An 18650-nucleotide genomic window follows, 5' to 3' on the forward strand; every position below is an offset into this window, starting at 1 on the left:
ACTGGTTTTCTTTGGGGTAAAATTAAATTCGCATTATTCAAATGTTCTTGCAAAAATGTTTTTTGATAATGTGATTACGGAGCATGACAAAAAGTTCAGAACAACTATTGAAGCCATCAACTAGAGCATTTGCATTATATTTAATCAATTCATTTCATTATTAATTCGTCAGTTGTTATAGTTCCATTAAATCAATCACTTATCTTCGTGGATTCAACTTCTAAGGTCAAATTTCATAATAATTTAAGAGTCTGAATAAAAAAAAAATGAAAGCGCAGTTCATGCTATTGCAAATTACGTTCCCAATTTCAAAGGTATGTAGCATTTTTTATTATTCAATTCAAGATTACTTTATTTGATTTCTTTTAAAAACGTACAAAAATTAATATTTATATGGTATATGCTTGAGAGGATATGGAAGAAAAGGATTCGCGTTAGGGGAAATATATGAATGTCTTTTAAGAGTTGTGTCGTTCTGGGACGAAATATTTGAAATGAACTATTCTACGAAAGGAATTATATATTTAGTTACTTATGCACATGCATACAAATACAACAAGGGTATTCCAACTACTCTAAATGAGTGCTCAACAAAAGTAGAATCAGCTGCGATTTCGGACGTATTGAAAATTGTGACACTTTGTGTATTAGGTACCCGAAGGGGTTCGCAGATTTATATCATCTTCACAGCAGACCTTGTGTTAGCAATAATGTTTGTGTCTTTACAACAGATCTAGTGTTGATGAAATCATTGAGATGTACCAAGTCTGAATGGAATCGGATGTTAATATCTCGTTTTATGAGCTTCAAGGATATTCAGAAATACCTCTCGAGATCAATTCCTATAAAGGGTGAGATGAAAAAACTGCAACAAACTTCAGACTGCTGTCATTTCGAAGCCACTATTCTGACAGCTGTTAAAATTATTCCGGTGACAGGTCATTATATTGTTTACAAGAGTAAAAAAGCATTTTGGTGAGAATTTTCCTGAAAAAAAAAAAAAAAGTTATTCGTGATAGAATTCAAGCGGGATTGTTTGATTTCTTTATTTTGGCTGGGAATCCACAAGTGCCTATCGTTAGAGCATTCCAGCATTTAAATGTGAATAAATCTTTTGTGTCTCGTACCGTCGCTAGTTAACGTGATACTGGTAGCGTAGCCCGACAACAAGGAAGTGGACGGAAGAAAACAGCAACATCGGCAGAAATGGTTCGAAAAGTAAAAAAAAACGACTTGATCGATACCCGCGTCCCAATATTTCGTTCAGCAAATATTGAAAAATAAAAAAGAACTTACACTGCAACATAAAGAAAAGAGACTCAAAAGAGCTAAGCAGTTGTTTCGCTTGGCCGAATGTGGTGAACTGCCGAATTTGATTTTCTGCGTCTCCGATGAGAAAACAAACGTTGTCCAGCAGTTTGTAAACAAACAAAATGATCGTGTTTACTTGCCAAAGAGGTCAGCTGCAAATGTGCACCTTCGGTTGGCCACCAAAACTCAAGCGCCGTTCATGGTGATGGTGGCTCTCCGCTCGTAGTAATTGACCGTGGCATTAGAATAAATGTCGAATATTATCGCGAAAATATTCTGAAGGGTGTATTAAAGCCTTGGGCACGAAAACATTTTGGCCGCAGAGGACAAGACAGCACCATCGCACTCAGCACGCACCACCCAAGAATGGTAAAAAAATGAGGTTCCTTGGTTCATTTCCGGATACCAATCCGTTGGACTATTGTGTCTGGAATATTTTGGAAAGCAATGTTGGCAATAAAAAAATACGAAAGTGTCGATCACCTCAAGTAGGCGCTTCGCCGGGAATGGGCCAAAATACCGCAGAGCAACATTCGGATTGTGCATCAAATATTTGATGTCAGCCATGATTGACTGGGGTTTTTGCCAAATTCAAGCGAATTTTTTCTGAAAGGAAATACGACATTTGGGGAAACCTTGCTCACATATATTAATGGCTCCGATACATAGTTTTTAATTTAGAATTTGTTGAAGTCATATTATATACCTTCACATATTAATAGGGGAATATTAAAAAATTATAATAGTTGCAAAACTGACAAATCACAATATTATTAGAAATTATAAACCGAGTTTCTGGTAATGAGAAACTAGTAGGATCTGGGGCTGAATTTTTGTTCTATGAAAATATAAAATAAAAAATATTTTTTTATAAAATTTTTAATTTGACAGTTTTTTTTCGTTATAAGAGTTTCCGTATTTTATTTCCATAGAACGAGAACTGAGGCCTTGGTCTATTGAATTGATGGTTTATTGGAGGCATATAGTTAGTTTTAACTGCAAAAGTATTTTATATCCAAAGTTAACAATTAAATGTATTTCCGAATGTGAGTTTTTCAAATATTTTGCAGGAACTACTATCTATGGCCTTTGCGGCTCTGTTCATGAACAAAAATTATACTTTTTTAACTAATCGAAGTATAATACTGATAAACGTCGATTTTGGTATTTTTAAAATTAATTGGCTTTAACTGCAAATATATATTTTCAATTCACATTTCCGCCGAAATTTTGTCTCTTTATTCTCTGTCATATATTCGATTCTCTCACGTAACATTTTGATATTTTTTATTTTTTGATTTTTTTAATATTTCCCAAGCCTTCCAACTTCTTTCATTAATTATAATGGGGTGAACAGGGTAATAATAATTATTATCTCATTTTTATAATGATGTCTTATAAATTATAGAACATTTCCTAGCTGTGTTACCAAAAGACCCAGACGGTTTTTTGGCAATGTAAGAGTTAGAGCTTAAAATATTTCTTGGATAAAGTTAATGTTCTTCGCCAGCCAACAACGAGAATATTATTAATTTGCACAATTTAATTTCATGTAATTACCAGAGAAGCCATTCATTTTGTGAACATCGCCATCACCGTCGTCAGTCAAATTTGTACATTCAAATCACATTCACATAGTGTGGACATAAAGTGTTGTTTCGACAGTGGAGACTTTCAAAAACAGAGAAGCCAACATGGTTTTTTCTTCAAATTCTGCTGTAGGCTTCTATTGCCGCAACTCCAATTGTGCCTTTCTTGCTTTTGGCTCTTGATATGCAGTAAATTTTTTTTCTCAGCTTTTGGGCAGTTTCAAGTAGCATCTGATTATTAATAGCTAAGCATTTTGTTTGTGGCCGTTGTTAGGTAACTGCCTTAGAAGATATTTCAAATTATCAGAAAGGCAAGAAATCATATGCCTCCCAAAAAAACCGAAAACCAACTGTTGATGATCATTTGCCAATCATGAAAAATCTTCATTATATGCTTACTTGTAAAGCTGGCTAGCTGACAATCTGATGTTTTTGGGCAATTCTGTTCAAACCATACAACGATGATTGACTGCATGGAATTGATGAAAATTCAGACAACCGATGGAAGGCAAATTTCTCATTCATTACACGAAGCTATAATTTGGCCAATAACTACATTTTTTTCGTCGTAGTTGTTGTTTCATGTTGCAAACTAATATTTATTTAATTATAATTAAATTCCCAATAATGAATTGCACGAATCGGCGACTAGAGAAACCAAGCCATGACAAATTCTTGCCATATTTAGTAAGGGAACATTGCAGGTTGACAATATGCAAATTTCTGCAATGGCTAGTCTTCGCCTTGGCAATTGTGTGACACGCAATTATTCGATGTCATATTTCTAATATGGAAATATAAACAATGTTTTGTTAATATGTAAATGTGTTTTCTGGGTCTGAGAAGTTGACAACTGGCCACTACTTAAGAAGCAAGAATTTTGTTGTTTCGTTTAAAGATTTAGTATAATATTGGCATTACAGAATATCATTAATAGATTTGATTGTGTTATGGTAAAAATCGGAATGGTTTAAACATTATGTCAGATATGGAGCGGAAATTGTGGAATAATATATATATGAAAAAAATTTCGTATTCTCTGTATATTTATATATGCTAAATAGATAAAATTGTAAAGACTTGACAAAATGCATAGTCTATAAAAAAACATAAGCCAGCGCTGCTCAAAACACAGGCATGCTAATACAAAAAAAATAATTAATAATAGTAAAAATAAAACAATTAGAGAATAATATAAATGATAAAATATTTAAAGATAAGGTCTGTTCTAAAATTGTAAGAATGTACAATTTTTTATTACGATAACCGATTTCCCCTTTATGACATCCAAAAATGTTGCAAAATTAGTAGATTCTTGTAGGTTCTGGAACAGGCCAACAAATTCAGGCTCAACATTTAATTCCATGGACGTTTTCAATGAATTGAACGTTGTTTTTGCGTTCTGTTAATATATCGTAACAAAAGAAGTAAATCCACCTATTGTCAATATTTTGACAATACGTAGGATATAAAAAAACATATGTTTGGGGGTAAAAGTTTAAAAATTTAAATTGAAAACCTGTCAAATTAAAATACCGCTAAAAGTTTCAATTTTAAAGTTATTCTGTGCAAGTCTAAGAGCAGGTCAAAAACTCATTTAACACATGATCAATAGAACGACATCTATACTTCAAAATTGCACATTTTTCTTTAGTATTATAGTAAGACAATTGCATACTTTTAGGGGCAATGCCATTGCATATTTAAGTAGTTAAAAGAAGAGAGCGAATAGTTCAGCGATATGTTGAGATGATTTAAAAAAAGGATTCTAGATTACAAATTGAAAAAAAAAAATACTGGGAGATGTCATTCAGGGCTTCTGATATAAAATGGATACATACTGATTGCTTACAAAAAATCGCCATCTATTTTTAAATATTATTTTTATAGACTCAGTCATATGGCTACTGAAGGTATATACCATTTGATACTTTGAACCAAATCCGTTTCAGGACATTTGGAGTCTATCTAGCGTTTGGAGTCTATCTAGCCTGTCTGGCTGGTACGCACGATAATTCTTGAAGGGAGTATCATAAAACGCGAAATGAGCCTCCGACTACTTTTAAGCTCGACAATCCAAATACTTATATCAGAACTAGTTACCCTGGTGTAAAGGTGGATTATATCGGTCCATTCCTCCCCAAATATAAGTCAAAATTTTGAATAATCATGAAGCTGAAAAAAGTGACTCTGGCTGACGAGTGATAGATAATCAGGACTTACTATGTAGGTGGTTGGCATGTTGATGTCCAGGTCTTCTGAGATAGATTGGGTACTCGTGGTATGGGGGACGGCAGTAAGCCTGAAAATATTCGGGAGAATATATCCAGGTTGTTTTAGACTTTTCGGGTAGGGTAGGTATGTTTGGGAGCAGCTCAGCTTTCTGCGGTTATGTCCAGGATCCGATGTCCAGGCCTTCTGAAATAGGTCGGGACTCATTCAGGGTCGACAGCTAACTGAAGGTATGTTCGCAGCCGGTGTCTAGGCCTTCGCATATGAATTGGACCACTTTCTTGGTTCTGCAGCACACTGTGGGTATTTTCTTGTTTAACTCTTTGGGTCGTCTCCAATAGCTATACAATTATTCTAGCTAGCCCTACGGTTAATGACAACCTTCAATTTATTACCAATGTTTGAGCTCTAATATGGTACAACGACCCGAAGCTCCTATGTAACAACGAGCCAAAGCCGCTGAGAAATTCATAACATGCTAATCAGATTAATGAGATCCTGTTCAAAAAGGATTTCCAAGCCTGTTCCCTCGCAAACCCAAAGCGAACACTACATGTGAAGTGAATGAGAATTATTTGCCATATACGGTTAAAGGCACATTGTCGAAAACTGAATTGTCAGTTACGAATTGAATGAATTCGTGACGTTGCTGACACCCAACGACATATATATTTCAGTATTACATATTATTTCTTAATAGCGTTTTTATACCCTCCACCATACTTAAGTTTGTCATTTCGTTTGTGACTCTTCGAAATACTTATGTTAGACCCAACAAAATATATATTTCTGATCAGCATAAAATTCTATGTCGATTTAGCGATGTCCCTCTCCCTGTCTGTTAAGGACAGACCAAAATATGTGTATTTTCCCAGCAGGCAGGTTAAATTTGTAAATGGTATAACGAAAACTTCGGTATTCGGTATTTTAATGATTTTTTACATTATTATTCGAAATTGTTTCAAATTTCGAAATTCGCAATGGATACTTCAACCTATGACTGAAAATTGTATATACCAGTTTACGTCTTCCTATAGCTCATATAAAACGATACCCCTCTTTATTCGGTATTTTAATGATATAAGCGACATAATTCACCGGAATTACTAATGTTGTTCCACGTATTCGTATAGCCCCATGTAAGGGGTTTTCATTTGAATGGTATTTTTCGACGGATTTTTTTTTTTTTTTTTTTTTTTGAAAATTTCAAATTTTCTTTCAAATACGCCATTTTAGTACGTATTTTAGGTGCTAATGTATAATGGAACCTCTTAGTAGTTAAAGTACAGGATGAGATGAAAAAACTGCAACCAACTTCAGACTTCTGTCATTTCCAAACCACTCCGACAGCCGTTAGAACTATTCCAGTGACAGCTCATTATATTGTTTTGTTCTACAGGACTTCTTGTACAAAGAAAGGCGTTTGAAAAAAAAACTATGCAAAACGGGAAAGAGAGAAGAGGTCGGCTTGCAGACAAATATATAGTCTCAGCTTTTTTATATTTGTGCGACACTTATGGCGAGAAACATATAAACCAATATAAGCCAGCATAGAACTTAATTTAAGTTAAGAGTGGAAGAAGAACTTAGGCATCGAAAACGAAAAATATAATAAGTGTTTTGTGATAGGAGTTATTTTTAAAATAACTCTGAGGAGAATATCCTAGATAGAAACAAGGTCTTTCCGAAACCTAGCTATTCTATGCCTTACACGCTGGTAGACATTACCATCTTTCTCCACTAATAAATAAACGTTGTTTTTGTAAAAACAACAATATTGGGATTAAGCCTAACTTATTTACAACAACAAAATACTACGGTATCCCGAACAAACATCCCAACACTGTTCCATTTTTTGAAAGCTTTGATACTATTCAAAGGTTTTAACATTTGGAGGGAGGTCGTCAACTATAGAGCATTTTTCTGGCTAATAAAATGTGCTATATTTTTAGTAGCAGAAAAGAGAAACTTTGGAAATTATCACAAAAACTAGGCATTTGGAAGTAATTTACCTTTAAAATCACTTAATAAAATTTTCTTGTTTCAGAGTCTCTCTTATCGACCCTCTACAAAAAAACAACAGACAACACCAATATCTCCTCTACGTAATCGTCTATGTCCACAAACCACCACAAATTTTATGACTATATTAAAAAATGTATCTCCGTTCTGCGATCAGTTAACATTAATATTTATTAGGCAATTAAAACAATATCACTTGCATTGCACCATATTTTTCTCAAGATTTATAGGTCTTCTTTGGCAACTGCCATGGTTACCACGACAGCGAGTTTATCAAAACCTTTAGGTACCAATACCGAACTCATTACATGTTTAATTTTCAATCAATCGATTACAGAAATTCTTTCCTAAGAAATATAGTTCGTTTTTGTTTCGCTTAGATAATTAAATCTAAATAAAAAATTCAGATTTCAAGAACACACACAGACAACGAAATACAAAAACAAAACAACCTGCTGCCAACAGTTAACGATTCCAATGAATGAATATTTATTAATTTCCGTCCAACTCTGCCTCTGTGGGCGCTAAAGGCAACATGTGAGACAAAAGCAAAAATCACAGGCTGGCTAGCTTAGCTGTTGTCCACTTAATTCAGCAAACTCGCCAATAATGAATGTTTGAATTGTGAAATGGAAGAATGTGTAAAATAAGTGCACACTTGCATTGTCGACTCACGACACTCTGATTGCAATGGTGAAGCCGGTGATGGTGGCAGTGGGTTACTAGTCTCAGTCCCAGGAAACATGTTTCACCCGGCCGAGATGTGTCGTCAATGGGGAAATGTTGCATAAAAATCACTAACCATGAAATAAAGAAATGAATAATAATAACAACAAAAAGTTTTTTTATTGTTATGTTGTTTTGTGTGTGTGCGTGTATGTGTCTGTCTATCAGACAACCTGTCGATTTGTTTGTTTGGATTGTGTTATGCATTGCAATACGAGTTGAAGAACACATGCATTGTAATCAATAACAAGTTTTGTGCAACAAACTGATATCCGAACAATGTGAATTGATGGGAAGTTATTCAATTATCAACACCGTGCACAGTGGAAACTCTGTATGTTGAATCTTGATGGTCACGGAATTCATATCTGGAAACATGAAGGAGGTCTTTTATCTACAGAAAACCTAAAGTTGATCTTTTGTCTATACCATAACAATTTAGGGTTTTATGTATACAAAAAACCTAAATACGACCTGTAGAATGCCTCCTACCTATGCCTGTAAAGGTCGTCTGTCTACCGAAGGGCTCTAGAGGAGAACTGTAGACGGTATCTACAAAATATAATCTGTTTTTCTTTCTAAAGAAGACATATATAACGACTGTCCATGAAAGAAGGTCCCCTATCCATAGGAGTTCTGTAGAAAGCCTTCTCCATTTAAAAGAGGTATGGAAGAAATGTTGAAGATCTTATATATAGAAAACAGAAAATCTTCTATAAATAGAGGATTTCTACATATCCTCTCTATCCACCCATCCATAGAAGTCATGTAGAAATTTTTCCATAAATATTGTTCTGGCTATGAAATAATTGTATAAGATTTTCCGCTTATTAAAGACTTGTAGAGGGCCACGTAAGAAGTCTTCTGCTCACGGAAAACTAGGGTCGAAAATTTTCACAAAAAGTTTCTTTTGAAAGACCTATAGACTCTGTTTGGTTCGCGGATAAACGTGGATTTTTTAAATATATTTTTGCAAGGACCGACAGACCTCAAAACATGGGTTTTAAAATATATTTTTTCAAGGACCAACAGACCTCTAAACGTGGAATTTTTAAATATGTTTTTGCAAGGACCAACAGACCACCAAACGTGGAATTTTTAAATATATTTTTGCAAGGACCAACAGACCTCAAAACATGGGTTTTAAAATATATTTTTTCAAGGACCAACAGACCTCTAAACGTGGATTTTAAAATATATTTTTTCAAGGACCCACAGACCTCTACACATGGATTTTTTAAATATATTTTTGCAAGGACCAAAAGACCACCAAACGTGGATTTTTTAAATATATTTTTGCAAGGTCCAACAGATAACCAAACGTGGATTTTTTTAATATATTTTTTCAAGAACCAACCTCTAAACGTGGATTTTAAAATATATTTTTTGAAGGACCAACAGATTTAAAATAGATTTTAAAATATATTTTTTGAAGGAACAATAGATTTAAAATGGATTTTAAAATATATTTTTAAGGACCAACAGACCTCTAAACGTGGATTTTAAAATATATTTTTTTAAGGACTAAAAGACAACAAAGATTGATTTTTTTCACCTTTTTTTTAAGGACCAAAAAAACAGTAAAGATCGATTTTCTAAATATATTTTTTCAAGGACCAACAGTGAGGTCGTTTAGAAATCTTCTCCTATGGAGAGATGGTGGAAAGTCTTATTACTAGAAAAAGTCCTGTGGAGGAAATTCTGTCTTTGGATGGCCGAAACAAAGTCTTCTGGTTGTGAAAGCCATGAAGAAGAGGTCATTTGTCTTCTGACCTAGAGGTTGTTTGTCTTCTGACTCATAGGTCAGCCATTTTGTCTCTGGAAAACAAGCAAAGGGAAAAGTTTCTGCAATAGAGTTGTAAAAGATATTGTCTTTATTTAAAGCTGTAGAAAGAATTTTAATCGATGAAGGTCGAAATATATTCTATCTTCAGAATACATTTATGAGGGCTTCAGTCAATCGAAAAATTTCTGAAGACATTTTATTCTACTTCCATTTTTTCTTTTCCAATCATTTGAAAAATCTTGGATATTTATACGGTCGAGAAAAAGTTATATGCGTCAGGATCTATAGGCTGTAGAATATCATACAAAGTCCTTTAGAAGATGTTTTTTTCTTTGGAATATCAATGCCTATATCAGACTTGAAAAATATGTTATGTATAAAAACCAGTATAAGGTCTCATATTTTGAAAAGAGCACCAGAAGCTCTTCTCTATGCAGAGGCCCGGTGAGAGATCAGGTAGAAAATAAAAAAAGGCTCGGAATATGGAAAACGATAAAAGAAAACGGTTCTGTCTTTTTTAGAAGTCCTGTCCACACCAGACCTGTGGAAAATCGTATAAATATGGAATAGCTTTAAAATTCTTTTTTCCGATGATTTATTTATCTTCCACGTTCACTATAGAAGATCTTCTGTCGTTCGGTTAAAGGGAGATCTAAAGAACCCTCAATGTTCACATAAAACCCCAAGGTTTATGAAGTACCTTAAGAAGGGGTTTTGTCTCCGTAGAACTGGCAAAGGGCAAACTTTCTGCAATCGAGTAGAAGATATTCTCTTTATTTAATGCTGTAGGAAGTCTTTAAAGCAAACATGTAAAAAAATAGTAAGTCCTGACGGTTCGAACTTTTAAAACCCTTACCATTTGGAAGGAATTTGGAAATTAAAAAATACGTTGAAAAATATTGTTAGGTATAAATCATAAAAAATGCCGAACATAGGTAGTTGCCGTTATATTGGGGTCCTTTCGAATACGTGTACTTGCACCGCAATATTCAAATACAAAACTTAAAAGAATTCCGGTGAATAAATATAATCGCTAAAATTATCAAAATACCTTTAATAAAGTCGCTTTTTTCGTCGAAATACCGAATCTAGGGAGGTACTGTTATATATACCAAAATGTGAACCCATTTTCAATACCAAAATTCCAGCAGAACAATCACATATCTGAGTAAAATTTTATCAACCAAATTTATTTTATTCGGAAGCTAGAGTGATTTTCACAGAAAGGCGGACAGCTAGACGGATGGACATCGCTAAGTTGGCATAGAATTTTATGCTGATAAAGAATATAAAAAATTGTGGGGTCTAAAATGTATATTTCGATGTATTGCAAACGTAATGACAAACTTAATATAACCTCCATACTATGGTGGAGGATAAAAAAGGCACACAGAAGATGATTCATCTCCAAAGAATTTCGGAGAGTTTTCAGTTAATCGAAAATTTTCTAAAAAATTTGTTTATTTAGAAGTCATCTGAAAGGTCAAATTAAGGACTTTTTCGATAACTACCTTTCTATGAAATTTAAAGCAAATTTTAAAAATATATTTCCAATTTCCAACTTGTTAATCATATCAAAAAATTAAATCGACAACCATTCTTAGTGACTAATTCCGTCGACTTGAGTTGATTGCCATTTTGATTGAGTTTTACGCTCACACATGGTTAATGTGACACTTGTTGAAATCGAACATGTTGGTGCCTTGATATCTATCACAATGGCGCATGTAATGGCAGAGCAAAAAAAAAAAAAAAAAAACACCACAACAACGAAAAAAACAAAACACAAAAACCAAAATAATTGCCAATTACTACAACAAATTGAATTATGGTGTCAAGTTCATATCAAATCAAATGAAATTAAATATTGAAATTGAAATGTGTAATTAATTGTTGGGCTAAAAAAACACAAATGTTAAACGACATAACTAAAATAACAACAATTTAATATCAAATATGAAACAATGAATCTATCCAGTGTAAGTTCGCGACAGCCAAAGATAATTGAATTTTAATTCTAAGCCTTTGGAGTGGAACTAATGAGACAACAATGCTGTGAAGCCCACATAAGGCAGAAAACAAAAGACTTAAGACACAAACCTGAGCACGATAATCTTCGTGAGCAACGGCTTAAGCGGGTATTTATTCTTGTTTTTTTTTTTTCAAATTTCTTTATGCCAGAGCTGTTTGAAACACCCTCAACAATTTACGTTGCATTTGGATGCATTATTTTAAGTGATATGTTCAAAATGTCACTAAACTAAATGAATTATATGTCAAATTTATAAAATTGTCACATACATCATTGTTTGTTGGCTGGTGTTGCTTGCCTGACTGCCTCCCTGCCTGAGCCACAAAAGGTGTGAAGTAATAATTTTCGTTTAAATAATAAACAAATTATTTACTGGTCTGTTTGTCACAATGACAATCACGACACTGACAAAAGACCCAATTCGCAAAACAAATGCAACCAAATCCTCCAGCAATTCACCAGAGTTGAATGTTCGTTGCGCCGTCATGTTTGCTCGGCTACTGCTGCAAAATCATGATTTTGAATTTTTTAGAATGTAAAATGAGCAGTTTTTTGTTTGTTTCTTCAAATTGTATTTGAATATGTTAATGTAACGATACTTATGACTTATTTTTTGGTTTGGTTTTCGTTTTTTTACAGCTTACAGGAATCAGTTACCTGCTAGTCACTTGCTTAGCCACCATAAGCACAGCGATACGAGTGGATTGGAATACAAACACTGGTCCCATTATACCACCAACACCTCGCACCACAATCAGACCAATACCGCCATTCCGGGAGCCAGCGCCCGTCTGGGAGGATCTTAGCAATGATATACCAAATCCAAATCCATATGTGTGAGTATGAAATTAAATTATTTTAAAATCGAGGTGTATGCATAATTCGATCCGATGGACTAGGAACATTGAATGGCTAAAATCTATTATTTATAAGGACGAGAAAAAAATTCATGTGAAAAATCTAGCCGAAGAAATGGTCCAATAGCGTCTTTGAACGTGGCCTTTATTTCTTGAAAATATTTAAAATGTTGGAAATCTCATCGAAGGTCTCTTCGGAACAAGTCCTTTCCAGGTCATTTGGAGTCGATCTAGCGATTTCCGTCAATTTATTCTGTTGACTGGCTGGTGCATACGATAACTCTCGAAGGGAGCATCCGATTCGGTCCAAACTTGATACGTCGTAATATTATAATCAAACTTAGATCGATTTCGGAGATGGGCAATATCAGTCCACAAACCACCTCCCCCACAAAACGTCAAAATTTATAAAAAATATTTTCCTGCACAGAAAGAGAAAAGATATTCCGATTTTGCTCCAACTTTGAAAATCGTCATATTTGCATCAGTGCTAGGTCAACTTTAACCCACAAAGGGTTAAAGTTTTGAATAATTATAACCCTTATAAAATGTGATGTAAGAGTCCGATTGTCTTCAAATTACACACACCCCATTATTTCTACTAACACAAGATCTGCTGTGAAGATGGAATATATCGGTTCACTCCTTCTGGTACCTCCCCCACAAAGTGGTCAACATTTTTAATATCCACGAAGCTCATAAAAAAACCTCGAAATTAACATCCGATATTATAAAATTCGAAATAACTATCCGGTTCTCTCCAAATTTCACACACTCCATTACTTCTACAAAGACAAGATCTGCTGCGAACATGGGATATATTGAACGACTCCTTCTGGTACTTCCCCCACAAAGGGTAAATATTTTGAATACCCATGAAGCTCATGAAAGGCGGAATTAACATCCGATTAAATTCAGACTTGACTCATCTCAATATTTCCATCAACACAAGATCTGTTACAAATATGGTAGAGATCGGTCCATTCCTTCTTTTATCTCCCCCAAAAAGTTTGAATACGCATGATGTTCGTAAAACGCGAAATTTACATTCGATTCCATTCAGACTTTGTACATCTCAATATGTCCATCAACACAAGATCTGTTGTAAAAATGGTAGAGATTGGACCATTTCTTCTGGTACTTCCCCCAAGCATCCGTTTCTCTCAATATTTCACTCATCCCATCACTTTTATTATCTCGAATTCTGCTGTGAAGATACGATAATCGGTCCACTACTTTTGGTACTTCCTCCCACAAAGGCTTCAAATTTTAAATATCCATGAAAGCGCGAAATTATCTTCCGATTTCATTCAGACTTGGTACATCTCAATATTTCTATCAACACAAGATCTGTTATAAAGATGGTAGCGATCGGACAATTCCTTCTGGTACCTACCCCACAAAATTTTAAAATTTTGAATATCCATGAAGCTAATAAAAAATAGTGGTAGAGATCGGACCATTATTTCTGGTACCTCCTCCAAAAAAGGGGTCAAAGTTCTGAATAACCAAAACGATTATCAAATTCGAAATAACTATCCGATTCTACTAAAACAAGATCTGCTGTGAAGATAGGATATATCGGCACATTTCTTCTCGTACCTCCCCCCATAGATCGATTTTGAAAAACAAAATGCTCAAAGAAAGCCGAATAAGCCTCCAACTCTCTTATGAAGATGATATATATCTTCGAACCCCTTCTGGGTCCTCTGCTACAAAGGGTCATGATTTTCAATTCTTTTATTTGTCATTACAAGCGAAACAAGTCGGCGATTATTTACAACTTCCTACATCTACATTTTTCTCTTCACCAAAAACCTGAGATGAATATGGAATTTATAATTTCGCATAAAATTGATTATAAAAAATTCGATTTTCTTGTATTTTTGCCCATAACAATATTTTGAGCTGTTTTAGAAGAAGTACGAAAATGGAATCCTACGGTCGACTATATCTGGGACAAAAATTTTCTACAAAATTATCAAATATCTCATATAAAGTGAAGGAAAAAGTCGATATAGTCCAAACCTGTCACCTCGCAATTTTTATATCATATTTATTTATGTCCGATACGAAATTGACAATTTTGGACCATTCCTTCGGAACACACTCCATAGAGGGTAAACGATTTGAATAACCATAACAGAGGTCAAATATATGTTTAAATAATCGAACTTCCCTTTGTAATTCGAAACAATTTATTTGTTATTTGAGAATTTTATTTGAGATTCGTAAAATTCCACTTGAAATTCGAATTAATCCATTTATAATTCAAATTATTCCATTTGAAATTCGAATTATTCCATTTGAAATTCGAATTATTCCATTTGTAATTCGACTCATTTATTTACAATTCTCAAATAACAGAACAATGTGGCTTGTTTGTTCGGGATACCGTAGTATTTTGTTGTTGCAAAATGGTCAGGCTTTATCCCTTTATTGTTGTTTTTATAAAAACAACGTTTGTTTATTAGTGGAGAACGATGGTAATGTTTACCAGGGGGTAAGGCAGGGAATACCTAGGTTTCGGAAAGAGCCACCAGTCCTCATCAGTTCCCTTGCTTTTTGTCTCAAAAAACAATTAAAGTGTTTCCAATTACAAATGAAATTCTCAAATTTTGCGAATAAATTCTCCAATTACTATAAATATATTGCGTATTGCAAAGGGATTTTTCTCGAATTTCGAATAAAATGATTCGAATTAAATCTGAAAAATGTGTATGAACATATAATTCATCTACCAATTTATAACTTCATTCCCTTTCTTTTCTTCCTTTTTTTTTTTGTTTCACTTTGTTTTTTTTTTTTTTTTTTGGTTTTTCCAGTTATGTATTACCGCCACCCTCACGACCCAAACAAAGGCTCAACACCAATGTCAATTACGATACAAATCCCAACAAATACGGAACCTTGATCAGGCCATCGCTACAAACCACCAACTACTATCAGCAGCAGAGCAATACCCCACAACAAGTTGCCGGGCTGGCGCCACAATACATTCCCAATGTGGGTACACGTTATGTGGCGGTGGTGCCCAAAACCTCTGGAGTGACAGGAACTACGAGCAGCACAGCAGCGAATGTACTTTCTCCCAACGACAATGAAAACAACTACAAATTCCAGGGCAAATACAATGCCAAGACGAAGAAATACAAGGTCTATGAGAAAGTCAAATATGTGCCAATTAATTATGTAAGAGTCTACAATTATCGTTATTTTTAAGTTAAGAAAATTGCAACCTTATACTGCCTCAGTGATGCTTTTTATCTCTCCTCCCCCACACCTTTTTTTTATACATACTTATATGTGAAATTTAGTATTTTTTTATTATTATTTCTATCACATCTGGCTTTAAAAGTCTGTGGATGTTCTATTTTAAGTTCACTCTTTCGAAAAGCAAACACAAAAAATAAAATGAAAATTTATAAATAATTTTAAATTCTTTATTATTTTTGGTGCTTATTGCAAAATTCGTTTTTATTTTCATTTTCCATTAACTAACCAAAATCATTTGTTTCATAAACCAAAAAAAAAACCAAACATTTTGCATGATTTAACAATTTTTGTCATTTATCTATAGTATACTGAACTAGAGGAAAATGATAGTGTAAGTGAGGCCACATCCAAGCGTAATTTGCCAGCTGAGATTCCCGTTTGGGCTCCTTTTGATGACGAAGATTTGCCAAATGTAGAATACACGGTTAAATTAGAGAATCTCTTGGCAACGGCCGAAAAACTTTCCGGCACGACACCTGTTACCACCACCAGTACCACAAATACATCGATGGCTTCATCGACCCCTTCAACATCTGCGGCTCCTTCCTCTTCTTCGACACCAGCCCCCTCAAAATCCTCATTTAAATTCTACTCGAAACATATTTATCCCAAGGATTCTACGTTGAAACTCAAGGAAAAACTCAATAAGAAAAGTTGAATTCTCCCAGTGAGGAATTGAAATAGCTCTAAGTCCAACACCACCACTACTACTACTTCTACACATGCATACATGCAAAAGTTCCATTTGTTAATAATTTGCAAATTGTTATTAAAACTTTTCCACACAAATATACCTACAAATTTGAATTTGAAGGCCACAAACAGCAACTAATACTATTTCGAAACTATACCGTTCACCTACACACTAATACACACATATGCATACGTGTTTGCCATATTTTCTTTGGTAAATGAAAATTCACAAATTGTACATAGCGAAAGTATTAATCTGTCATTCAAAGAAAACAAAAACCTATTAAATGTCCAATTTGAAAAGCAACTGCTCAAAAGAATTAGAAAACAATAAAAACCTATCATGTTGTTACTTTTTTTATATATATAATTTTACATGTAAATAAATATAATCATATATATTTTATATACAATAAATAAATGAAGGTTTTTTATTTAAAAAGAAAGATTTTATAACACAAAGTAAGTTGTGCCAGAGCTATTGGAAATCATATATGGGTAAATATTTTAGAGACCTTTTTCACGTTATAAAGTTCGGCCGAAAATTATTTACCCTATAATATTCAAACTTCTGGTTCCAAATAGTGATGTAATACATATTAGCGAATTGTAACTCCAATTCAGATAGGATTAATAAATAGAGAAATTCATTGAACAGAAGAAAAAATTAAATCCCAAAAAGGGACCAAAAATTATAAACCTCTAAATAAAAAAAATACATTGAAAAAGTTTGAAACCTTTATCACCTCATTTAAAGCACAGAATATAGGATTAAAATGAAGCAGGCTGGTCTCGAGGAGTACTTTCCGAATATATATGAGCAAAACGAATTTTAGACTTGTGAATTTCCCTAAAACTGGTAAATTTTTATTTCATTTGAAAATCCCAAGTCCGTAATTCTTTCTGCCTATAAGGACCATATATTTGGAAAGTACTTCTCGTGACCTTTAATTTGAGCATAAAATCCGCTTCATTCTTAGTTTCTGTTAAGTGAATTCCTTAATCTATAATTCCACGAAAATGAAGCGATAATTTTTGTAGAAAATTTGACATTTCCTTAGTCCGAAATTGTTTTGCCTATATATCAGGGCTTTAATTGAGGAGCTAAGAGTTTCAAACTTTTTCAACGTATTTTTGTAATTTTTAATTATTGTTTTTATTTAGCGATTTAAAATTTGTTTTTCTTTTTTTTTTTTTGAGATAAATTTATTTTAAAATGCCTTTAATTTTTCTCTTGTTCACAACCTCTCTCTCTACAATAATCCTTTCGGAACCAAGAAATAAATTGGTCCAATATAGGAATTCGACATTGTGAAAAATTTGAGGCGTTCCATTCGGTTTCTCTTACTCTCTCTCTCTCTCTCTCTCTCTCTCTTGTGAGGAAAGTGTAAAATAATAAAAGTGATGCAACACGCTTTGTTATTTCTGTTGTATTTGTTATTAGTAAATTTGAAGTTACAATACTCTGTCTTTAGGATTGTCGCCAAGATGCCAAATTTCATTTCATTATGCTGTTGCACAATAAAAAATCGGACAAGGATATATATGGGAGTTATAATTTAATCTGAAGCGATGGACCGACCAATTTCAATGGGCATCGTCTGGGATGATTTGTGGATATTTCATCTCAATTGGACAATTAGCGCGACCTATATTATTTCTACAAAATAAATTGACAGACTTACGTTCGGTCATGCACAAGACCCACAAAAAAGCAGTCTGGGTTTACCTTTACCTTTTGGATGTTACAAAGTCGCAATACCCTCTACCATTTAAGTTTATTGAAAATTCGGGCAAAGACATTGAAAATATCGCAAATATGGGGAATTTTTGCATGAAAGTTTTACAAAAACCTATACAATTTTTACGAAGAATTGGAAAAAGGGGTCAAAAAAACACATGAGGGCACCTCACCCACAATGGGTTAATATTGTAAAAAATCGTATTTTTGTAAAAAAGTGAAATAATTGCTAATTTTTCCAAACATCGTACAATTTAATGCTTTTATGAACGTAAGCTCTTACGGATATATCGAATAGAATGAACCATGGTACAATGAAGACAAGGTAGGCTATCATTGAAAAAGTTGTGTGGAGATCTGGCAACACTGATATTGAGTAGTTAAG

At 33.8% G+C, this 18650-nt stretch overlaps 1 protein-coding gene across 1 annotated transcript in view; it reads left to right on the top strand.

Annotated features, from left to right (window-relative positions):
• Positions 1-16945, top strand: part of LOC101896165 (Sporozoite P67 surface antigen) — a 79069-nt gene extending 62124 nt beyond the window's left edge. Inside the window, exons 3-5 of the mRNA XM_005181268.4 lie at positions 12338-12534; positions 15381-15747; positions 16136-16945. Of these exons, the coding sequence (XP_005181325.1) occupies positions 12338-12534; positions 15381-15747; positions 16136-16489 (918 nt within the window). The 3' untranslated portion in view covers positions 16490-16945. The remainder of the gene's footprint in view (positions 1-12337; positions 12535-15380; positions 15748-16135) is intronic.
• The last annotated feature ends 1705 nt before the right edge of the window (positions 16946-18650 follow it).

Source organism: Musca domestica, unplaced genomic scaffold (assembly GCF_030504385.1).
Source record: "Musca domestica strain aabys unplaced genomic scaffold, Musca_domestica.polishedcontigs.V.1.1 15, whole genome shotgun sequence".
Lineage (NCBI taxonomy): Eukaryota > Metazoa > Arthropoda > Insecta > Diptera > Muscidae > Musca > Musca domestica.